General features: G+C 37.7%; 1 protein-coding gene across 8 annotated transcripts in view; it reads right to left on the reverse strand.

Moving 5' to 3' along the window:
* LOC128733957 (cAMP-dependent protein kinase type II regulatory subunit) overlaps positions 1-26613 on the reverse strand; it is a 121529-nt gene that overhangs the window by 38248 nt on the left and 56668 nt on the right. For all 8 annotated transcript variants that reach the window (XM_053827872.1, XM_053827874.1, XM_053827870.1 and 5 more), the window contains one exon: positions 26206-26435. In XM_053827872.1, coding sequence (XP_053683847.1) covers positions 26206-26419 — 214 coding nt within the window. In that variant the 5' untranslated portion in view covers positions 26420-26435. The remainder of the gene's footprint in view (positions 1-26205; positions 26436-26613) is intronic.

Genomic DNA, 26613 nt, shown 5'->3' on the forward strand with positions numbered 1-26613 from the left:
CATTGCTTTACGGTCGACGATATCATATGCAGCTTTGAAATTAGTGAAAATTATGTGCTTGTGTGAGCATTCTATGGAGCTTGATGCCTGAGACGAGACGTGACAACTGGTTTCTTTGTCTTCTATTTAGCAAACTTTCGATACTTTTCACAGGTTGCCTAGCAGTTTTAGCAAAAATGATGAATATGTTATTCTTGGCAACACCGCTGAGTGTCCTTTTTATGTTTTTTCATGCGTGCAAAGCACTTTAATTCGGACAATCAGCGATTGGTCTAAAATGGTCTAAAAATCTGCTACGAGTTGATACGTCTCGTTTCCGCTTGAGGCCCCCCTGTAGTTCAATTTTAGGTTGCAAACAATGGCATTTTTCAATAATCAAATTAAATGATTTAATGAATCGCGGAGCCTAACAGTTCAATATTTATAAATAGTAGAATGAGTTCGACTGAAATCGAAATGTTATTTAAATTTGTAGACGTTCCACAGGCTCATAGGAGTATGAGGAAATTTAACATGTTTCAAATCGATTGATACATCTTGCGGGTCAAAAACTTCAAATTTTAGAAACATTCACATATAGAAAAAATTCATGAAATACCAATACCCTTCGGCCGACTTTGTAAAATAGTTTAGAAAACTATCTAAAACTCAAACTGGTTTCAAATGAATAATATACTTATATACTTCAAAGCATTTGACCTGATTCAATTGTAGATAATGACACTCGAAAAATGCTTAATTTTTAATGAAAGAGTCCATCACTTTTCGATAGGAAAGTGATGAATATATAAAATGCAGCTAGCGAATCTGACGGTAGAGAGAAACTTTATTCTATTTGAAAAACTTCCAAAAGAAAGACAAAATCGAAGTACGTTTTTTGAGTGGCGAATGAACTTCCAGGTTTAAAACCACTCTCTAATAAAAATCAATACCAACCAAAGAACGTTTTATTACCACTTTTCGATCGTCGCGTTGTGCGAGCTTTTACTTCTGTTTTGTGCTGAAGCTGTAGTTGTTGAAACGAAAACTTAGGATAAATGGCAAAATTTTCCTCACCCGTTGTAGTTATCCTCATATAGTTACACAAAAAAATCCACTTAAATTTACACTGTGTATTAGGAGGCAGCTTTTCAAGATATCAAAGCAAAGCCTAGGTGCTACATTCCGTTATCGAAACTTGACTTTCTGTTTTTATACGATAGACTTCGCAGCCAGCTGTTAGAGTACAGGACAATTGCAGGGCCAGTTGCTACGATCCTATTGACTCTAACAGCCTCTCCCAGCCGAGATTCGAACATACGACGACCGGCTTATTAGGCCAGCGTCATACCTCGAAGCCAACTGGGAGGCTATTTCAAGATGTCATGGAACTCAATAACGGCGAAAGAGTATTAGCAACGTGCTGGAGATCAGTTGCCATGAACCGAAACAGATGGAGAAATTATACTGCGCAGGCCGTGTCGTAAGACGTTAGGCCAATTAAGTAAGTAAGTAACGTGCTCCCCTACAACGATAAGCAAACTTAACTGTTGGAAATCGGGCAACATTCGGCCAAAAAGCAGGATATTACCAGGTTTCATTTTCGGGTTTTTTTGCTCAGTCTAAAAGTTAATGTGCTCAGTCTTTTGCTCAATTCTAAAAATTAGTGTAAAGGACGACGGTAGAGTTATTCACTACCGCGTTGGTAGGAAAAAGAGCGCTGATTTATAGGGTAGCAGCCCCATAACGCCCTAAATATAACTGATAATACTATACTGTCTTCTACAATATTATAGATAACAATTGCTCCTTACACCAGTGTTTCGTATGCTGTTTCACTGAGGCGCTTTAGTCAAATGATCAACTACTGAGCAAAAAAAACGAAAATGAAGTCTGGATATTACCCTTGGAACTGTTTGATAAACGTCATTCTAGTTTAGTGAAAGGAAAATAACTCTATCTCGGTCTTATATTGCAAGGCACATACATTGCTTCCCAAAAAAATTCATATTGAACATTCTAATAATTACATTTTAATCTAACTTACAATCGACAGGATTAGCTTGTTACTACATTAACTTCATTATCTGTATTACACTTTTCCCTAGCAAATGTGAGAACCTTCTTGAGGCTTATTATATGTTCTGGCTCGATTTGATTATCTTCAGCCCACTTAATAATAAAATTTAATTTTTGTACAATTTCTGCGTTCTCCACCGAACTGTTAGTGTTACTAGCATCATTAGCGACCTTCAATTCTTCTAGGGCTACTTTCGATTCCTCTATAACTAAAGATTCCTCAACAGGTAAATATTCGTCTGTACTGTTTTCAGAATGACCATAATCATAAACACTATCAATGCCGGTATGATAAGTAAAGCTCTCCGAACCATCCAGCGTCGATTGATGTTTGTCTAACTTGTTGATGGTCGAGTATAAAGCGAAACGTTTCTTGAAATTGCGAACCCACCGTTCACTGCATTTGAAATTTGCTCCTATATTCAATGTGCAAGCGAGTTCCTTCGCTTTGCTTAACAGGTCACTTGTTGTGACTGTTTTATTCTGATCTAACATGTATAGATACCAATCATACAAGATTTGTTCTAATCTGCTGTATTTCCCGGTAGTAATGTACTTTCTTTGGTTGAAGTTATTCGTCGTACCGCCGACGGAAACTGTTTGCAGTATCTCTTGTTGCTGGATTTCGATTTTTCTGATAGTGGATCTATCTACATTGAAAAACTTAGCAAGATCTGATTTTGTGTGTTTTCTTTCTTGCAGCAGTTGTACAATTTGTGCTTTTTGCTCCAACGTCAAACTATTCCTCTTAGATTTTTCAACGACTCGACCTACATTTGCCATCATCTAAAATATTGAATATCGTAAATATTAAATGCCAAACGCTGCGATTGAAAAATAAAATCAAACCTCTTCCTTTCTGCAAAACTTCAAATTATGCTGACACTTTGAAAGATGCACCGCAAAAAATACCTCTGCAAAATTGCCCACAACTCTCTAAACGAACGCTGGCTGTCGTACTGAATTCAATTTTAGAAGATCGAATAAAAGCAGCACAGGCGCAGAAGGCAGAACCACTCAGTTGCTCGGCACACCTCTCTCCAAACCGGTATCGTGACACATAAGGAGCGTGCCAAAATTGAACCAAGCCAAAACGGAACTGATGCCAAAATCAGACGCTATAGCGCTATGGTAGGTAGCTATAGTGTCGAGAAACCGAGTTGGTTTCTACTGCGTCCATAAGAGAACAGCCTTGAATTTAGCGCACCCGTTATATGAACATGGGTATTGTATGGCGTGTATGGCATGGTTCGTGTGTGTGTGAAAATGTATAAGCTGGTTCAGAAACCTTTAGATGCTTTGTTATTGATTTTAAACTCGAAAACTCCAGATAGGAATGTATGAAAAATATGCGAATGACGGCATTGTTTATTCCAAATGGAAATCGCTTGAAATCCAACATAATCTAATCAAATTTCACAACGAATTTTTATTATATAAACAAATAACTAGCTAAATAATAAGTGGGCATGAATCTCGATGAAACCTTCTGAATCTTTTGCTCGAAAACCTGCGGAGTATCAGTCGACGAACGCGGCAGAAAATATTGACTGCAAGCAAACGGCAACAAATATCATCGTATCATCACGAAATCGATCCGTGCTGCCTAACGAAAACTCCAGGCAATCAAATATGTATCGTAGAGTTCATAAAATCGCCTAAATGTTGAGCTCGAAAAAATATTGTTAGAACTTTTTCGAAGAACTTTGAACATAATCACGCACAACAATCATCGTTGAGCAAATTAGATTTACTGATGACAGGTGGCCGCAGGTGACTGAGCTCCAATGTAATTTCTTTAGTCAGTTTCTTTATGTTTCACATTAGGGATACCAGATCTGCAGAATGCAGTTTTGTCCGCAAAACGCAGACTTTCATAGTCTGTGTGCCACGGATTTTAAGAAAATGTAGATGTTCACAAATTTTATAGATTTAGATCTATATTACCGATGGAAGCATAACTATTCCATGTTACATTTGGTCTTTTTTGATATTTTGGAGTGTAATGTTACCATTTTGAAAATATGATATCAAAATATGGTGCTCATACTAGCGAAATTTTGATTTTAAAAATTTTGAGTGCGACCTTTTCTTTTCCGCTTATTGCAATATGGGACAGATATGCGTCCAGCGGCAGTGTAGATTTATGCAGGTTTTCTTAAAATGTGTGTAGATTACCGTCGAAAACCTTGCCGGCAATATGTTTGTCTTAACTTAATGGAATCTGAATCCTGATGTAGAACGTGTAGGACGCTATATCTCTACATATTTGCGTTGGTTGAAAGAAATGCTTATCAACTTAAGGATATTTGCTTTAAGAAGTGCTTTATTGGTTTCACTATTCCTGGTTTTTGCTGTCAGGTATTGTGAGCCAATTAGCAATGTGATGATTATCGGCATCTTCATAAAAATCGTCAAAAATTGGAAATTGTTTCGCAATGGACAATGTTCTTAATTCAATTTTGTTCTAATCATTCATGAAGCACATTATTATTCTCAGTTTTTGTTAATGGTCCTGAGTATTTTTTGCAAGGGATCAGCATCGCTTGCTTTCGTCTCTCGCTCGTTGCAACAACTTTGACAACCAAATTTATCCGAAATCGTGACAATTACGCAGATTTAAATTCAAATCCAGCAGTTTTGAATAGTAGTTTGTATTGTAATTTACAGTAATAATTATTTGTATGATCTTTCTTATGAAACGATAATTTCCTGGAGCAGTAAAGTTTTTAATTTAATAGTTCGTAAACGAATTAGAACGCGTGTTTGATGACCACCACGATATCTTTATCTTAAACTTGCGAAAAAATATTAAATCAAGTCAAAACATTCGTGATAAATCGTCAACCTTATCTACAAGACGGATGCGATATATTCCGTCCATACAGTGGATTCGCGCGATGCTAGTTTATATTATACTTACAGAAATAAATGTCCAAAGAATAATATTCATATCCTCGAATCGAATTCAGGCTGAAATACTTCGCATACGATTTTTGAACGACAATCTGTAATAGTGATCGCGGAAAGCTTTTGTAATTGATGAAATGTAATCACTGACGCGCGCGTCATCTACCAAGATCAGCCCTGTTCTGTAGCTTGGTTGCCTTGCTTACACAAATCCTATCCCATGATACTTGTGGAAATGCACCCGCGGTCTCTAGCAGCAACAAGTATCGGACTAATATTCCTTCCTTTTCCCATACAGCCTTTTGGTCATGGCCGGCGTCGTTATTGCTTAATTTTCAAAGAATATAATCAGAATAATCTGCACAATGAGAATGTAATGCTACAGCACCATTCAATTGGTTCTTTGTGCAATCTTACTGGTTCGGCCAATCACGGAGTGCAACTAGGTACGGGCAATTTACCTAAGCTAAGCTAAGCTAAGCCTATTGGAATCTGCTTCTTAATGTTATTAACCCTCTAACGGGCAACACCGTAAAAACGATGCGATCAAGCTAATGACTAATGACTAATAATATACAGTCACCCCAGTATTATGGGCCAGTCTATACTTTACGTTAGTTTTATACATATAAAACTAATATTTAACCATCGAGTATGAGTTTAATAGACAGAAGCAAAATTCAGCTACATGCTTGACAGCAATACGCTAAGTTCCAATGCGCTTATTTCCCTAGTTTTCCGATAGTTGTCAGTAGGCTCCAATCGACGATCGATTTGTTGTTATTTTTGCGGTTGTTATAAAAAGTCGGTTGTAAATTATAAGCTGAATAGCAGCGTAAACTTTTTTGTCTGGGCGCAAAATGGATGGAAATCGAGGGAATAGGTATATATTCATTGAATTACGGTGAAACCACCTAGAAAAATTCATTTTCCGGTTTAATATACAAAGTTAAACAATGGCCCATAATATTGGGAACAAAATTAACTTTTCCCAGTATTATGGGTCAAGCATATAAATCAACAGTACTCGCTGTTTTGGACTAAATTTGTAATTAGTTTTCAGTAAAACGAAAAAACGTACAAGGAAAATCAATATGCAGAAATCGAAGCACTATGATCCTGATATATTGCATCACGCTCTTGACCTAGCAAGACAAACCGAAAAAGTTCAGGAAGTTGCAAGGGATCAGAATCTATCGTACAGTACAGTTCCGCGTTATTTTTGGTAACCACCCAAAACTAGTAAGCCAGGACCAAATACTTTTCCTCTTCCTGAACTTACTTACTTTACTTAGTTGGCTAGCCGTCCTAAGACAAAGCCTGATGAACAAAGTTTCTCCAGTGCATTCGGTTGTGGGCCAACGCTCTCCAATTCCTCGGACACCGTGTACTGTCCGCCAGATCTCGCTCCACCTAGTCTGACCATCTTGCTCGCTGCGCCCCTGGTCATCTTATTCCTACCGGATTTGAAGAAAATACCATCTTTACAGGATAGTTGTCCGGCATTCTTGCAACTTGTTCTGCCTATCGTAGCTATCGTATCGTATCGTATCGTATCGTAGCTTAAGTCGCTTTTTGTATACTTGGTTTGCCATAGAGACCGTTACGTTGATGAAGCCCTCTGTGTGATTCGAATGAACTTGACAATCCATTCGAAATCCGAACACAGCATTGAGTACCATCCATCATTGAATTAGTTTGATGAGCTTCCTGAAGAAGAAGCTAAAATTGAATCTAATCTTACCTCACTCAGACAGTTGCTGAGTCCAGTACAAGATACAACAAGATCCCTAAATCGCGAGAACTACACACACACACACACACACACACACACACACACACACACACACACACACACACACACACACACACACACACACACACACACACGCACGCACGCACGCACGCACACACGCACACACACACACACGCACACACACACACACACACACACACAAGCGCACGCGTTTTTCTCGAAATAAAACCAATTTTGTTTCACTGACCCATAATACTGGGAACATTGACCCATAATTCTGACCAGCTTTAAAAGTGACCCATAATACTGGGAATGGAATATGCTTACATTTTGTTGTTCTGCAAAAAAGTATGTGATTTTGGAACAAGATTGCCTACAGGATATCAAATTGATATATTTATAACCAATTAAGTTAAAAATAAACTGTAAATTATTAAAATCTGTGTTTCTACCAATAGTTTTGTAGCATCATCATGCTTAACTGGCCCATAATACTGGGATGACTGTATTTCATGCTTTTGTCCAGTATTGATTTGAAACCAGTTGAATGTTGAAACGCTCAGAGCAATCTGTCTTAAAATTGAGGAGTAGATCTCTAACGAAAAATTATTAAAACAAGTTCACTCAGCTGAAAAATACATGGTCTTTTGTATTTTGTATAAAACTTTATTACAGGTACACTGCAGCACTAATTTTCTATTCTTTTTTTATCTACCATGCAACATATCCCGCATTCCTCTAGAAATAATTTGAATATTCCAGAAACATTTTTGCTGAAAATTTGGAATAAACAGGTATACCTCCATAGTACGTACACCTTTGCTTCGTTTAGCGTACATATTATCGAAATGTGCGTACTAACGAATCACAATTTTGGGCTTTGAAACATTGTTGTATTATGCTTAATATTGCATAAAAATTACAAGATAATTTGTTCTAACTAAAAAATCGAAGCGTATGTTTACAAAATTAGTTACACCATATTCGTTACTATACTCTAAATATATTTAGTAAAAAAAATAGTTAAAATCATTAGGTGAGCGGAAACCTTTTCACAGGTTTTGATCATGCTAGGTAATAAACTGAAATAGATCATTAAATTTAAAATAGTAACGATAAGTGAAGGGTGGGTTCCATTATAAAATTGAACCATTTAATAAATTTCGAATGACAACACTAATTTTAAATTCTATCTGGGATTACATTTTCAGGTTTAAATGACTTACTGTGCCAGAAGTTGCAATCATTAGATAGTAATCACTCACCTGTAAAATAAAAAAAAAGAAATTATTATTTGACTCTAAGCAGTAATACTTATTAAAGGAAGTAATATAAAAGCAATTCGCATTGTACAATTTATATAAAGCACGGTTGACAAATGCTAATCTCTCCATAATGTACGCGTAAAAGTTTTTCCAGTAATCTTCCCGGATGATAACACCCATCTTTTACAATATCGTTTAGCGATTGAAATAAATATATATTAATATAAACTGCATTCAAAAATAAAATAATTGATCGATACAGGTAAATACCAACCCAAGAGCACTACAATTCATGAATATGTTGCTCCGTAACTGCTTTAAAATGCTAGAAGAGGAATTCCTCTGATTGGGCGAAGCAACAGAAATCGGAGCTGTGTAATAATGGCATCAACCCAGAAGCAAGGATATACAGAAACAGATTCACTTGACGAGATTGCTCGGTAAATAAAGATGTTTAAAAAAAACGAAAATAACAACCAGTTGATTGCCATCAGTGTGTTACATTCGCTATGTTGGGGAGGTATATGAAGAAAAAACGCTGGATGATTGATGTTTTGTTCGGATCACTCGTAGCTTTTCCTGTTCAATTCAACCCGGAAGGTTCGTTGAGCCGTAATCTTAATGCGTTTGTATGGAAATTTATTTACATTTCAAAAAAATGAAATCCAAGAGCATTACAGTGTAATACACAGCTGTATTGCAATATTGAAATTTAGAATTTAATCTTATCAATCAATGGAACACACATAACTCTCTCTAGGTAACAAAGTTGGGAAACAATAGTTTTTCTGCACTCATAATTATTAAATAGCCCCAGAATAAAAAACAAATAAATGCTAAAAGTTAATTCGAGAAAGGTTTGTAACGCTTAATAACAACTGTTCGCTTATTTATAGTAATTTTGAAGGTTAAGTAGTAAAAAAGCGATAACTATAGTTTTTATAGCTTGGTAATGGATAGTTAGTTGCTCTACAAAGTAGTAGTTTACGTTGTAGCTCTAACATCTCTAAACACTAGCCGTCCTTCGCAGATTATAGGGTGTTGCTTTTAAATTAATGGGTAAATAGTCCAGACGACGAACATCAACATTGACGTAAACGGATATTTTCGAAAATGTGTTTATGATATACCTGTAAGGATATATATTCATGAATAATTGTAATTGAAGGAAATTGAGTACGACTAGTTTGTTTTACCGCTTTGTATATCACAACCATTCATAATTTTTTCTTCAGGTTAGAAATTGTCCGTTGGCTGCTGTGATAAAATTACACAAGCCATCTATACGAAAATCGAATAAAATTATAAAGCTAACATCATTTGAAGAAAGCAATAAAAGTACTTTACGTGCAAAACTTTTTTGCCTCGCACCAATTTGCAGGCTGCAAATTGATCCGAGAAAGACCTAGACTAGAAGCGAATACTCCACCGTCGCGTCGGTGTGCGTTATTTTCTACAGAAGCATACCGTGTGGCCTTGCAAACGCAATAAAGATCGATAAAAAATATATAGCTCCAATTTTTCACGCGATGTAGGGGATGGTAGTCAACAGTGAGACAGCAGGAACAGTGAAACAAAGGAAATAATTTCGCCATAAAGCATTCAAAATCCATGATAATTTCAAGTGAAGTTTGTGAACCTATCACACAATGTAGTTTGAAAAAAACCATGTTTTTGAGGGAGGAAGGGGGTCAAAGTAAAATTTATTACAATCAATTTCAGGTGATTTTCAGCAGCAAAACGCTTATTTAATCCAATTTAAATTTACTACATGGCATCACATAGTAATGAGAGCAAAAAACATGACAAGCGAGTTGTCAGCTATCACCACTATTATATAATTTTTTATAAAACATTTCTATTGGGAACAGTGAGACAAACAGACGTGGGTAACACTGAGACAATGGTCCTGCTATGCTTTTTTTTTAATTTTTTTTTTTGTGTTAAATTATGTTTTAAATCAATCCATACGAATTAACTGTAAATGAATTCTGAAGTGTAAGTTTAAATTCAGATAACCAGATTAATATGAATTTATATGTAGATGTCAAAAAATAATCGGAGTTTTCAATCATATCCAACATTAATGTATCCTTTAGGCACACAATAAACTGCACGACCGTCAAACTATTCTTTATAACCAAAAGATATAGTTTAAATTTATTTCAAATATGTGTCTCAGTTTTCAATACTCGTTATCTCGCTTTTCCCACCTATTGGGGAACAGTGAGACAAAAAGAACGCTTTACATTTGTGCTGCTAACTAACTTAGCTTATAACTAAAATCAAATGGATTGAAGAGGCCGTTGATTGCTATCACCAAAAAGTTTTTAAAATTTTTGAAAAAAAGTGTCTCGCTGTTGACGTCTCTCCCCTACACTTCCACCTTTTTCGTATTTCCGACCGACCGAAGAACGATGCAGATGCATACCGACGCAAGAGTGGAAAATTCAGATAGTGATTTGTTAAAGAATATGGTGCTAAACTGCGACATCCATTGTAGAGTAGTCATTGTTAGCTAAAATAAAAATTAGGATGGGATCAATCCCGGCGTAGCGGTCACCATTCACGCCTCTCACGCCGAGGACCCGGGTTCAAATCCCAACCCCGCAGAAGTCACGAATGACATACCCAAGTAACAACGGTAGCTGAATTGCAAGAGCAATGACTGTTTATGGGTTGGTTTAAGGCGATCAAAGCTGCATAAATTAAGCCCTTGAATGGTGTTTAAATAAGCGATGTTTAAGCTACTTTAAGTTTTTCAAACAGTTCTCTCCCAAAAGCTGAAAAACAAGCTTAATAGCGGATTTTTCTGCTAAACATTCTAAACAGCCATAAACATCAGACCGTTTTACGGCTGCTTAAAGGTGTTAAACTGTAGAGTGGAAGCTTTCATTAGGCTCATAGCTTTCAAACTACTTTAGGGCTGCTTAAGGGTGTTAAAGTGGCTTTACAAACTTCTACCAAGTTTTCTTTCGGCTCACAGCACACATACTGTCAGATCATAGAATTTCTCAATTCGGCTGACAGCAAAAGTTTGTCAGGTAACGACGTTATCGACTGCTTCAAGCTAGGCGGGCTAGGATTCAGGTGTAAAGATATTCTCACTGTCTGTTCTGCAGACGCAAATGGGGCGGATCATACGGGGAGTGCTTGTGGATCAAAAGACGGGCGGGTTTCAATTACCGGAAAAAAGACATTCATTTTTAATTAGCTAGCTTACTTATACGAATTAAAGTTATTCGAAATTCGCGTTCGACAGTGTTCACTGCGGAATAAAAATGACGCGTTTCATTTTTTTAAAATTTTAAAGTAGTTTTTATTGGCCTGCATAAAGGTTTATGAAGCGTTGTTTAAGCGACTGGAAAAGCAGATTGCAAAACTATTCCTCGTTCTAAAAATAGAATTGACAGCATTGCGCAAATTGGCTATTTAAAAGCGCAAAAAAGTTTCTATTAATCTTCATTGCAGCTTCAAAAGCAGCTATTAATTAGCCTGAGGCTTGATAAAATCACCAGATTTAGATGTTTAAGAGCTGAAAAAAGGTTTTTATTTCCAAATCTAAACCATAGATCAGCTACAGGTTGAATAAAGTCAGCTATAAAAGCGTTTGATCAGCCTGAAATTGTTACTTGGGATAAGCTGTTAAAGTGACTATAATCTAACAAAAAAAAATAGAATGATGCCAACATACTTGTCAAAGCAGTGATAACAAGGGTAAATTATCCAAAATATGCAAAAAGTCTCAGGCGGCGTAGGAGTTTTTCAGGTGTGAAAAATTAAGTTTGTCTATTAATAATAATACTGAAAGATTAACGGTTCGATATGTATCTGAAATCGTTTCAATGAAATTGAAAAATTGATGTTATTTAGTTGTTTGTGACCAATTGGTTAAAACTACATTAAATAACAATAAAAAAAACAACAATAATTGTTTGTATCGAGTGTGGCGTTAGCTATTATAAAGGGCGTCCCACATCAAATTGCATCATGGAAAACGCTGTAGAAAATTACCTAGTTGATCGATCCTTTTCAAACTTTCAGACTATAAAATATAACCCATTAGTAAGCTTTTAGCATATCTATTTCATTCAACTTCAATACCATAATCTTATGCTCGCACCTTACGCGTAACTCCACACATAAGGTTCTGTACAACAACTGGCTGCAGTTTCTTCTGTACGGAAACTCACTTTTTCTTCATATCTTCCTCAGATTTGACTTCTTTGGGAAAATAGAATGATGCCAACATACTTGTCAAAGCAGTGATAACAAGGGTAAATTATCCAAAATATGCAAAAAGTCTCAGGCGGCGTAGGAGTTTTTCAGGTTTGAAAAATTAAGTTTGTCTATTAATAATAATAATACTGAAAGATTAACGGTTCGATATGTATCTGAAATCGTTTCAATGAAATTGAAAAATTGATGTTATTTAGTTGTTTGTGACCAATTGGTTAAAATTACATTAAATAACAATAAAAAAAACAACAATAATTGTTTGTATCGAGTGTGGCGTTAGCTATTATAAAGGGCGTCCCACATCAAATTGCATCATGGAAAACGCTGTAGAAAATTACCTAGTTGATCGATCCTTTTCAAACTTTCAGACTATAAAATATAACCCATTAGTAAGCTTTTAGCATATCTATTTCATTCAACTTCAATACCATAATCTTATGCTCGCACCTTACGCGTAACTCCACACATAAGGTTCAGTTTCTTCTGTACGGAAACTCACTTTTTCTTCATATCTTCCTCAGATTTGACTTCTTTGGGATGCTTCCGTGGTGCCTGCTTCATAATAGCCTAGTATTTTTCGATAGGCCTTAGTTGCGGTGCGTTCGGGGGGTTCATGTCCTTGGGAACGAAAGTCACCACGTTGGCTTCGTACCAACCAGGACATGCTTTGAATAGTGACACGAAGCTAGATCCGGCCAGAACATCGTAGGGCCCTCGTATTACTTCAACAGAGGAAACCGACGGACGCATCTGTAGACACTCCTTGAGGTAGATCAACCCGTTTACAGTCCCGATAGTCACGAACGGCGCACTCCGTTTGCCACATGAGAAAATCGCTTGCCAAACTATGTTTCTTGGCAAACTTTGAAAGTTTCTGCTTCCTGACTTCCCCCGGAACATCAAATTTATTCTGGGCAGAGAAGAACTGTTCTTCTCAACCCCGGAACCCGCCGGAAGTCCGCCTTGATACAAGCCTCATCATCCATGAGGCTTTGTCAGCATCTGGGTTACAGTTTCCGGGCCTGTGACTTTCCCACCGTCTTTTGTCGTTCGTCACGATTTGGAGCCTTCTGCAGTTTCTCCCGGTCCTTGGTACTATGAACGAAAGACTTGGAAACATTAAACTTTTTGGCCGCATCCCTGGCCGAAGCATTGGGATTCCGCTTAAACGCTTTCACGACACGTTTGTGATCCTGATCACTAATAGAATATCCATTCTGACCGCATTTCTCCTCCCGTTTGATGCTCAGGGTTTCGTAGTAACGTTTAATCACACGACTTACCGATGACTGCACGATTCCAAGTTGTCTTCCGATGTCCCGATGAGAGAGTTGAGGATTTTACAGGTGCCTGCGCAAAATCAATTCGCAACGTTACTTTTCGTGTGACACTATGACAAAACTGACAGCGATAAAAATACAATGTAAACAATACACTCCAAACTACTTTTAACCAAATTTTCAAGAGAAAATTTGGGGCAATATAATGCAGCGTTTTTTCCATGATGCAATTTGATGTGAGACAACCTTTAGATATTACTCCATCTCAGAATATGTTTTAAGAGACTACAAGTTTCTTCTAATAAAATACTAATAAAATTATTAGAATTATTCTAATAAAAAACGTTTTTTCTAATTTAAGTTTCTTCTAATAAAAAACGAATATATTGCTTCGCAATATTACTTTCTTTTAATTTCCGAAAGTTGGTCTTTGTTTCTGTTTAAAATTCATTGATTTATAAGGCAATTAATAATTCCGTAACCAAAAACGCTATCATAAATAAAATCATGGTGCTGCGTCCTGAAGAAAAAAATCTACAGTAGGTATATAATTCATACTGTCTAAACTAAAAAAAAACTTCATGTGCCAGTGCAAAACTAAGCGAGCTTATATATCATTTTCTCACTTTTCCATGTTTGGAAGTCAATCACAGAAAAGCATGTGTTTGCTGTTCTTTCTGGTTAAGCTTAGTCAGTTGTGATGTGTGAAGCATAGTGCTAGCCTTCGCATAATATCCTACGTAGCGACGGAATCGAATAGATGATAGCTTATTTGAAGCTTAGTAGCATCATTTAGCTGTACGAGTGAAGCTATAGCTAGTAAGATGAAATAAATCATGTTACTCACTGTGTGCGAATGAGAGAATATTTGATGATCGAATACAAAAACTATTTTATTTAAGTGAAAAGTTTAATTTAGTAACACTTTGATAATTAGTCGGAAATGAATTCGCGGAAGGAAAATTTCCTAGGTTAAAAACCCACTGGAAACGGTAATTGCAATTCATTATACTTTATTTTCACATCAGACAGCAATCGATTCTTTGAATTATCGTTCATACAACTAATCCTAACTAAAATTAAAGTCTACGATTATGTTTAGTTTTAGTTAGTCTCTAAGAGCAATATGCTCAAAACAAATGAATAAATTAATTTAAAAACATTTAAAAAATTAATTTACGTTTACAGGCCTTAGAAGAAGATACAGTTTTTGAAAGAATTTAATTTATCATAAACGTCGAGCTTTAGTGAAATTTACAATTTTATATTTCCAAAAAAATAGCTTTATTGTACCGCACTCAAAAAAGCAGTAAAAATAATTTAGATTATCTTCGTTAATTGAACTAATCGATATTCAGTTTCTGAATCATGCGTTACTTTGAAAGCTAACGACATTTGAAAAAGACGTTCTCGTTTGATATATATGCTATATATTCTAGCAGCGTTTGTTGGGAACTGACATTTTGTAGCCTTGTTCAGTGTCTATTTCAAACGGAAGTGGGTTCTGGTTATTATTGGAAGAACTATTGTTACCGAAAGTGTATAACACTGATAATGTGTTAAATTTGGATTATTCTACTAAAGCAGTGGTGGTCACGGTATTAGCATAGTGCGGGCTAAATCAGATCTCCTCAATAGAACCACGGCCTGAAATGACTTCTGACATTAATAAATTCAACCTATAGTTCCCGTCCACCACCCATCAAACCAGTCCGCGTACCGCAAGGACCATATTCAAGAGCTGCATGCGGCCCGCGGGCCGCAGTTTGGCCATCACTGTACTAAAGTATCCAGCTCAGGTTAACAATCTATTCGACGGAAGTTGTATTTACGAAACCGGATATTTGTTAGCGATGTTATTCTTAATCGGCATTTGAATTAACAACCAAAGTCGCTACACAGTTGATGCACAGAATAAAATGTTACTCTACTATAAACAACATAATTATCCTAAAAACATCCGCTATGAATGATTGCTAGAAGCAACGCTATTCTCGTATACATTGTCCTCCCGTTACAACAACTTGTAATCCAAGAATAATAGCGAAACACTCGGGTCTGGTGCTCTACAGGCAACTAATAATGTCTTTGATAAGATCTGTCTCATTATGCACGTAACAGAGTGTGTGCTCCAGCAACAATGGTTAGCATGGAACTGCACAAGTGTAGCATGCGGCCGTAGTGTAAATAACGTTTACACATCCCAGCACCAGCGGCGCATGAACATCACGTCGTCATTCATCTGCTATAAACAGGCCTTTTCATCGTGCGTTCTCCCCTCCGTTTTTCAATTTACTGAAAACAGTTCAATTACGGGCGGAATTACGACTTGAGATTTTTTTTTGTATAAATAGTAGGTTAATTGGAGATTAGTAATAGAATGTAACTCAAATTTTGCTAATATACAAGACAGAAATGACAGCTATTAGCATTGACAAGTACATCAAGTTTTACGACATTAGAGGATGTGCTTCTATCCCCAATAAACACAGAAAATCGTTTTCACGCCAACGCGTTTTTGGTTTTTCAGTTATAGACAACGTTTCCTTTTTCATGAACGATCCTGGTTTTATCGGCTAGATATTCTCGAAATAAATCCATTTTTCATAGCCAATAACGGTAAGGTGTGACGGATCCCCTTCGTCGTACTTAAACACAATCCAAACTTTATTTCGAGTTTTTCAAATAATTATATCTGCAACTGCACAATTTTTGGCACGAGATGTATCTGACACTTGACCGCCTGGTTAGCATCGAGGTACGATGCTGGTCTAACAAACCAGTCATCGTATGTTCGAATCTCAGCTAGGCGGTGCTAATAAATAGAGTCAGTAGGATTGTTGCACTGCCCCATAGCTGTCCTGTACTCTACCAGCCGGCTGTGATGTCTGTCGATAAAGAAGGGTCAAGTCATAAAAAAACGTTTAAGCCCAGGCTTTGCTTTGTATCTGGCACTTCTTGTCCGTATCATGCATACCCATTCAGACAGATAAAATATTGGGATGTTACATTTCTTAGTGAAACAAATTTTCATGTTCCAGCGTGAGTTCGTCAATAACGAAAAGACAATCCATATAAACATTAATGGCAAGCAATAATTGGAATGTAATTCGCATCAAAGTTGGGTTTAATGCTGTTTTCTCCTCTCTATGTCTCTATGGGAAACTAGACGAAGACCCGGCATAGACGAGCCCATCCAACACTCTACGAGCCATTTTTTTTTGTATCAAGCGAGCAAAATTTCACATGTATTTCTACACCTTCCATTTCCCATATTCATAGGCGATTAAAAAGGGTTCGCTGACTTACGTAAAATTGCTCTACGAACTGTTTTTATGTTTCAAAATCAACATTGTACAATAATATTTATTATTTCATATCTTTACACTCTTCCGGTTGTTTTTAATGTTCCATGTCTGACGTCGCAAGTGGCCTCGAGGTACGAGACTTGTCTAACAAGCCCCGCAATCGCCCTGTACGAGAGCTGGCTGCGAAACCTGTCATATGAAAACAGAAGGTCAAGTTTTGAAATCGGAATGTAGCACCAAGGCTTCGCTTTCCGTGCGAAATACGAAATCAGACATTTTGAGACCAGGGTTTACACAAAATTTCTCAAATTTCTAATTGTGATAACGCACATTTCGTTGGCAGTTGGTACGCCATCTATTTTCTCAATATGCGCAACTTTGCCATTCAATTTTCAGCTGTCAGTTACAATGCAAATTGATTTCTTTTAGAAAGCACTGTGTGACATAACCATAACGTAAACGTCGTCGGTGTATTAGGAACAGCCGAATCAAAACTTAACTTCGCGTCGATGACTGAATAACTCTCGGGCGTAAAAACATGACACAATCATACACGAACTGTAATGAGCTCGTCCTTGCTCTGGTGCAGAGGACCTTGGAATCCTTCTTTCACTTCGGGATTACGTAGAATTCTTTTTTGTCTTCACAATACACGTGGGATATCTTATGTAAAGCTGGTAAGCAGCATTTATTTATGCGTAACCAAATGTTCTAATACACCTTTTAGCTTAATGAAAGTCGTTCATATGTTGATAAACCTTTACTAGACAATGCGGAACAGTTTTTTTGTTTAATAAATTTACTAGTCTTAATTTAATTCCTAGTACGATCACCTAATTAATCTGTTAGAAGGATGTAGTTAGGTCATCAAAGAACTGTGCTTTGTAAAAATGAAGAATAATCACGTATCGCTTATTTGAACAAATCACGCCATACATCTTGTGTTAAATAATCGGATTCGTTTTCAAAGACAATAATTAACTGAACGGCATTGGAATGATCTTTACCAGAATTCGCGCGCGTGCGGCGCGTACAGAGTACCGATCAACCACTTGGATATTCAAGTAAAATCCACCTAAGAGCGTGAGAATTACATGCGACTACCTGCAACAAACTGTTCGAATGAGAAGTCGTTGCCATTGCAACGGCGAGACGAATATCACATATTGCGCGTGTGTCACAAGCTGAGAAATTTGTGGCTGTCAATGTGAGCCGCAATAAAGCGCAGTTTTATTGAGCAAAAACAGATCGAATCCACCTATTGCAATAATCAATGGATGTGATGAATTATGCTAGCATGTGAGACTATAACGAATTTATTGCAAAATTATAGCGATCAAGCCGTGTGAATTTGTGAAAATTTATCAGGTTATTTATAAACAAAGAATAACAGGACCTCCACTTTTTAGTTGCACAATAGTTTATCAAACGCTTGTGTCAAGACTATTGGCTATATAATAGCCGAATAAACTACTGGAAACTGGCAGCATAAGTAACTCGATTTGCTGTTTGCTATATTAAACCAAAGATAAAAACAAGTAGCAAACACGGAGATAAACTGATAATTTGTTGTCGAAGCATGACATGCCAACAGGAGACACTTGTGCATATTTTCTGCATGCATACGGTCGTGATTTGTACCACACTGCACCGTGTAGAATATATCGAAACCATTTATGGGGTTTTAGATCTCAGAGAGTTGCGTGCCGAGATTCTTAATCGGTTCTAAAAACAAGCACAATAATCGATCAACCGACACGGCCAAGTCTGATAAATTGCTCACATTAACCGTATTTGTGTTAACAGAGCTGAAAATTGCCGCCCGAACTAGCTTCACTAGATTCGCAGGGAAAAGGAAGCCTTCTGTGACCTTCTTAGTAAATTATTGAAGGTCTGAGTCATTTGTCTGTCTTTAATGTGTTACCTGTATCTTGTTGAATCAGACAAGCTCATGCCAATTACTCAATCAAGAAGGCTTTGCTATAACACGATACATACAGCGGTAAGGTAGTAGGCATTTGTCACTATTGTCAAGCAGTTGCGATACGAAACAAGAAAGCGGTCACGCATCAGTATGTATCTTCCACTCCAATCGTTCATGTAATATTCAGACTTTAATTGACAGTAAAAACCGAAGCTGCTATCGACGGGTAAATTTATTCCGCGCATACCCCAGTGAATGCCAGTATGCGCCATTGACCTTAACTTTCCGTGTATCACTCATTCAGTTTTCAAGTTCAAGTCACCGACGTCGCTCATGACGGATGAGAGTGAAAGAATCAACTCATGGATAACGTACATATTTTGAACCGTTTCAAAAAAGAAACATATCTAGAACGAACCTCATCGCCGTCAAATGGATTTTTGTTTTTGCATTTCTTCCTAACTGTGATTTTTGTTGTACACTCAGTACTCTTTTGAAGGATTCATTAGCAACATGTAGTATAAAACTAACAACCGCATTAGCAATACTCCACAGCCTGTGTGTACACCGTTCTTTAAAAGATAGGTATTTAATAATTAACTTTAACATTAGAGATAATTTCAATGTAAATATTTCGATCACAGGGAACAGAGTTATCAAATTATCGTACAGTTTGGGACGAAGGGTTCCACAAACTTTATGGTTCGAGGTGACTGATTTCTTCAGGCAACTTGAACAGTAATTTTTCGATTTTCTCAGACATCGTTTATTTTAAAAATTCACAACTCTTGACAGAGTTCTCCCACCGCATATAAGAAGGGCAGAAGGTCAACTTGCATATAAAGTAGTGGACAAAATTGCCGAATGTAAAATTTTACATTTTAACACACGTTTAAGCGCGGTTTTGTAGTAAATTGTCTATACTTTTATGATTCGTGAATAAAATTTTGATAGAAAAAAAATATGTAGAAATAAGCCGTCAGAGTAGCCCATTTCAAAAATGTTGCCCATTTTCTACGAGAAAGAAATTTTTTTTTGTCAAGCAAATATTTATTGCGGAAATATTTGATCCTTTTTCCCCAAATCACCCTAAATATGAGTTCTTATAAGTTTAAATCATTTCTTTTGTAACAAATATAATCTAGAAACAATTTGAAACTAAAAAATAATTTTGGCCAAAAATCGCAATTTCCCGACTATTGTGCACCGTCTAAAAAAGTGAGTACGAGGGGCCCGTACTCGCCGGCGCATAGGAGAGATTCGTCAATAACGACACGAAGTTTCTACAAAACGATGAGGTGTTGAAACTTTACCATGCCTGTGATGGGCAATGTAGCAGCCAGGAAAAAGGAACACTTCCGAATGCTGTTTAATGAAGAGGTAAACACGAAGATAAGCAGAAACAGGATAAGTATTGTGAGCGATGGCCAATCTGCGGAGTCACCAATACAGGATGAGATTAGGAAGGCAATCAGTGAGCTACTATAACGGTAAGGCTACTGGAAAGGACGGTATACCGGCTAAATTTCTAAACACGGGAAACGAGCGGCTATACGAAGCAATCCACCGGATCATTGTCAGGAAGTGGGAGGAAGAACGTATGCCGGAGGAGTGGTTGGGTGGCCGCATTTGCCCTACTTTCAAAAAAGGACATCGATTCAATTGTAAAAACCATCAAGGCATTAGATTGCTCGATTCCCGTATCTTGTTATGTAGACTGAGACCGTGAGCGGAGTCCCTCGTCGCCGAGTACCAAGCTGGTTTTCGTGAGGGTCGCTCCACGACGGATCCAATGTTTACCCAGCGTCAGTCACTAGACAAGTTCCAGGAACACAATTTGCAGACTTATCATCTGTTTGTGGAATTTAGGGCGGCGTACGATCCAGTCAAACGAAATTAGCTGTGGTAGATTATGCCGAAACATTTAAGGTTGAATTATATTCCATCGACATGGCAATTAGGCATCTTCATACCAAAAGCTGGTAAGAGAGATAGGACGAATCCCAAATCCTTCAGACCCATTAGTCTTTCTTCGGTTTTGTTGAAGACAATGGAAATGGAAGAAGTTCTGAAGGATTACATCGATTCAACGTACATGCAAGTATATCCATCATCTATATTTCAATATGCATACCAAGCTGGCAGTTCAACAGTCACAGCGCTCTGTTCGCTTGTGGGAAAAATTGAAAAATCCCTTTCTGTTAAAGAACTCGCCCTTTGTTCGTTCTTGGACATTGAGGGACCTTTCAATAATACTTCCTACACATCTATGGAAAATGCTATGAAACGAAAAAAAATCTACAAGTGCATCGTTGATTGGATTCATACAATGGTTGTAAAAAGAGAAATCACTTCTTAGCTTGGTGGATCGCCCATAATGATAAAGGCTATGAAAGGTTGTCCTCAAGGAGGTGTTCTTTCGCCACTTATGAGGTGGTAGACGATTTACTTAGGACCCTTGAAGCAAAAGGTTTAGAAATTGTAGGCTTTCAGAAAGAATGCAACAGGCTCTGAAACATACCCAAATTTGGTGTAGAAAGGAGGGCCTTAGCATTAATCCGGCAAAAGTCGTAATCGTTCCATTCACAAAGAGGAGGAAACTCAACTTGAAGCCTCTCAAGCTTGAAGACAGAGAAATCCAATTTAGTGAATAGGTCAAATCTCTAGGATTGGTCCTAGATGTTAAGCTTAACTGGAATGAACATCTCGACGCCGTGATAAGCAAAGCAGTCAGTGCATTATGGTTATGCTCGAAAATCGCTGGTAGAAAATGGGGTTTAAAACCAGAAATGATCGTGTGGATCTACACGGCTATCATACGACCAAAAGTAACGTACACCTCGTTAGTGTGGTGGCCACAAACATTGCAATTGCGAGCATTGCAATAACGGGAGCGATGCGTAGCACTCCATCGAAAGCCCTAGATACAATGCTCAATCTGCTGCCTTTGCTTGAATTCGTGCAAACAGAAGCGGAAAAAGTGCCCTAAGGCTTAATAGGTTCAGGCATATCTCGGATCTTTCTGGTCACATGAATATTCTGAAACTTTTCAAAATAGGACCCGTGGTAAGTATGAACGGAAATTGAATGAATCCGAAGGTTAACTATGATACTCCCTACAAGGTGTGTGAAACTTCGCGCTCCGATTGGGAGAGGGGAGTTCCTATGGTTCGTCAAGGCTCAACGATATTTTTCACGGATGGCTCACAAATTGGTTCAAAAATTGGTGCTGGAATCTATGGCCATGGAACAAAAATATCAGTGGCTATGGGACTATGGCCAACTGTGTTTCAGGCGGAGATCTTTGCAATAATTGAATGTATGAATGCTTGCTTGAGAAGAAGATATAAACATACAAATATATGCATTTTCTCTGGCAGTCAAGCAGCATTGAAAGCGATAAGCGCTTGCAAATGCACATCGAAAATAGTTTGGGATTGCATTCTTTCATGACGGCAGCTATGCCAAATGAATACAGTAAATCTATACTGGGTTCCAGGGCACTGTGGCATTGAATGCAATGAAATAGCAGACGAGTCAGCAAAAGCGGGTTCTAATTCGGAATTCATCGGTTCGGAGCCTTTTTGTGGTAAAAAAAGCAACAATCAAAATGGAACTTAAACGCTGGGGAGAACAAAAGGTGACGGCCAATTGGATGGCTGTCAGAAACTGCAACCAGTCAAAAGATTCATTAATCCAAACGTAAAAACCACCAACAAGCTCATAGAGCTCAACAAGAGAGCTCTGTGCACATACACCGGCCTAGTAACAGGGCACTGTCCGAGTAGACAACATTTAAAGAACATGGGTCCTGTAGAAAATGATATCTGTCGCTTCTGCAATCTTGAAAGCGAAACGTCGGAGCATCTGCTTTGCAGTTGTAGTGCGCTTTACATGAGCAGAGCTAAATTTCTTGACAAGAGATGCTTATCTCCAAGTGAAATTTGGTCTGCTAATCCCGGGAAGGTTATCGGTTTCATAAAGCATATTATACCTGACTGGAACCGTACAGGAGCAAATGACAAGTTGTCTATAAAATGGCAATTGGCTTGCATGGCACGTATAGTAAACAGAGATATACTACAAAAGTTCAAATTATTGGACAAAGTAGTCAAGTCCCCCACCCCCCAAAAAAAATGCCGAAACATGGTTTGCCGACGAAATTAGTAATGGTGATTCGTGCGACTCTGGATGGGACAAAATCATCCGCCAGAATAGCGGGTGAGACCTCAGCTGCTTTCGTGACGTTGGATAGATTGTAAGTAAGAGGATGCACGTGCTATTCAACATGGCATTGGAAGGAGCCATACGAAGAGCAAACGTGAAGAGGAACGGGACTATCATCACGAAATCTCAAATCCTTTTTGGTTTAGTGGATAACGTCGATATCTTCAGAATGCAGGTCCAGGTTCAGAATCTAGGTTGCGGGCAGGGAAAATGGGAATCCAAATAGTGTTAGTGCCAAGATGAAGATTCATATACCTTGGTACGCTCGTTCCATGTAAGCCGCGAAGTAAAACGAAATCGTTCAAAATGGCCAAATCAACTGTCACCATCCAACATAATCAAAATGTTTGGGAAACGTTTGTCGACAGGCAAAAAATCTGGAACACAAACAAGCTGAAAGTGTCTATAGGCATGCATAAAAATAGAAAAGAACAGAACTGCCGACTCACAAAAAGGCAGTGACCTCAAATCGCGACGACAAATGGTCCTAACACGATCCCGGAAGCTGTACGCGACGATGCTGACGAAGTTCAAATGTGTGGTGATGGATCGGATGATAAAAACTACGTCAAAACAGACTTCCAACAGTTTCCTAGCCAGGAGTTTTGTACGGCAACCGAAAAGAGAAGTGGTATGCATTTTCGAGCATATAGAAATGTTGCAATTTGCTGGGAAATATCTGGCTTGACAGGGTATCTGTACCTTTGGCTTCGAAAGTGACAGTGTCATTGCAACCGGAAGGGTAGTGACATCGAGTTAGGCTGAAGATTTTTTCGGGATTGGAGTTTTCTTGATTAGCACTAAGCGCGGTGAATCGTAGTGCTTATCACTCGCATACATCATCTCTTAAACTCTTTCAATCCGGTTCTTAATATTTCCCCTCGAAATTTCACTGCATGGCGATTAATTCACAATGAATCAACTAACCACAAATACGGTCAATCGAATCTGGCAATTGTCTTTATTCTCTACTCTGAATAAACACAATTAGTAGCGAAAAGTGTATCATTAGTATTCTCCCCTTGCCAAGCACGGCAGCAAACTGCCATTTTTAAAACACATTGCTTTTCATTGGCAACAATCAGAGGATGCCCTATTCATAAAACCAATTAACTCAAAGCGAGCATCCTGTGTTTCCAAACTCGCTTAAATAAAGCGAAAGGCTCCAAACAAGCCTAATAACTTCATCAACGCACTTAAAACTAATTGCTTCGACAAACATCAACTGTCACCAAGGATGGCAATCACATCGTGAAAATCGACAAGATGATAGTGGAGGACACGTGTTCTCAGCAGTGCAGCAGGTCCTCCGAGCGACATTTTGTTGTGATTGCCAAGTTCAATTGATTTAATCCGAACTGAATTGTTTCTAATGGAAACAAACGATACCGATAATAGCGCGCTAGCATAAACGCAAACAAGTGCCATGGCCAGCGGTCTTCCTATCCACGTGGGACTGATTTGCGACTTGCACTGTGCAGCAGAACTATGCCCGGCAGGCATGCAGAGCGGATTCGCCATCCGAGATGGGCCATCTTTCGTCGTCGCTCACGCTAAATTTTATTTATATTTGTTTAACGATTGTTTTCTCGCTATGCTATATTTAATGATTTTCAATGCCATGATCCGAGGCTCTTGTTGATTCATGCTTTATATTCGTTATTATTCCCCCCGAATGTTATAATAAATGATTGGTTGTGTAACTATACATTTCTACTGCTTCCGAATTAACCAATTAGCTATGTAATCTCTATCAGTTTAACGTGCTAATAGGCACAATGAATCTGTTGAAATTTTATTTAAATTACAAATATAAATTAAGTATAATTGTATTTAAACAAATTGATTTACCAATACCAATCAAGCACAGAGGTAGAACCAAAGAAAAATATTAAAATCTCAGCTCATCCTGTTTGCCGTTTTTCATCTGTTATGTTTTGTTTTCCATAGCTGTACATTTGCAATTCAATAGCAGCGTTTATAAATTTTGCTATTATTTCAACATGCAACGAAAGAAGGGAACCAATGCAAACTTCTAATGATGGGAAGTTCTTGCGGTACAGGTAGATTTTTACTATCGACATAGGAAACGGCAGAAATTACAGAAATTACCAATCACTTTATTTTTCATGATTAAGGCAACGAAATTGAATTAAATACAAAGAAACTACCGCTCAATATAATTAATTCTGTACTACCAGCTATAGTACTACAATCGGGTTTCGAATACACCCTGCCAAAATATCAATTTTTCCACGTCCAATATAAACCGGTGAAATGTAATGAAATGTTTACCAATGGTTGAAACTTTTTCATTTTCGTTTTTTTTTATATTTATTGCACACCACGCATAAAATGTCTCGCTGTGAGAAAAAGCCCAGCCCTAGCAATTTAGTCGACTGTGTTTTAGTAGCAAACTTCACGACCATTCACCATCAAAGGCCCCCAGTCAATTACGTTTGGAACGGTTTTCGTCAAATAAAAGTCATCGGGGAAAAATATATCCTCTGATCAAAATAGAACTTCACCACTGTGTTCGCATTTGTTGGTACATCTCCATCTTCTTCTAGATGAAAACGATATTTTCCTGGCAAAAAAGAGTATGCAGCCATCTGGAAAAAGTGAACCACCAACCACTGGCCAACAAAAAGAATCCAAAATCTATTTCCATTCATTTTGCTCCTGTCTCCTTAATGTGAAATATCTTCTGTCTATTTGATATGAATCAACTGGAAGTGATTTGTGGATTACTAAGGATTGGAAATGATTTATCAATGCTTTTACTTTCCTCGCTCACTGAAGCCAAACTAACAGTGACACTCACGATGTCGACTTTGACCATGTTGTTTATTTTTTCGAGCATTTTATACCTTTCTTTGTAAAACTAAATTATTTTAAAAATTTTATACTGAGGAATACATTGGCAAGTAGATATATTCCAGCGTTACAGAACACAATTAGAAATATTTTTGCTGAGTGAATTGGAAAATTGCTGGTTGGTTGGAAAAATAAATGACAAAGGTTCCATATTTATTAATTATATGCTAGCGAATTGATGAAAAAATAAAGAAATAGGAACTGAGAGACCCAATAGTGGGAATATTGTCCCGTAACGCTGGAATGTGTAAGTAACGGCTCAATCATTTGCAAAAAATCTTTTTTGATCTCCCAATAAACAGATGCCATAAAATAAATAAAATTAAGATACACAATTACTTGTTACAGGACTACCACCTACCTTCTTCGTGTGACATTATGCTTTCGTCCGGGGATGCGGGCTCGGCCGATGTGATCATGGTGGTCTTTCGGTTTTCCTGTAGTTTTGAGAAAAACTCCACCGCGTAGTCGATCACATCGCCCGGCTGTTCCAGTAGGTAAGCTATCGAGAATTCCAGCAGCACGTCGCGTAATCCATCTGGAACCTGGATGCGATGCTTCTGTTGACTCGACATAGTTAGCTGTCACAATCTGCAATACAGGAAAACAAGCAAGCAAAGAGGATCTCGGTTAGCTATGCGGCAGCGGGCATAAATCTGAGCTTTGCGAACAAACGAAAGCGAATGGATAAATGCTTTTCTTCATACCATGCTGTACAAACCAGATTCGAATCAGAGTCGGACATAGATGGCATCCCGGGAAGCTACTT

The sequence above is a fragment of the Sabethes cyaneus genome, chromosome 2 (genome assembly GCF_943734655.1).
Source record: "Sabethes cyaneus chromosome 2, idSabCyanKW18_F2, whole genome shotgun sequence".
NCBI classification, from domain to species: domain Eukaryota; kingdom Metazoa; phylum Arthropoda; class Insecta; order Diptera; family Culicidae; genus Sabethes; species Sabethes cyaneus.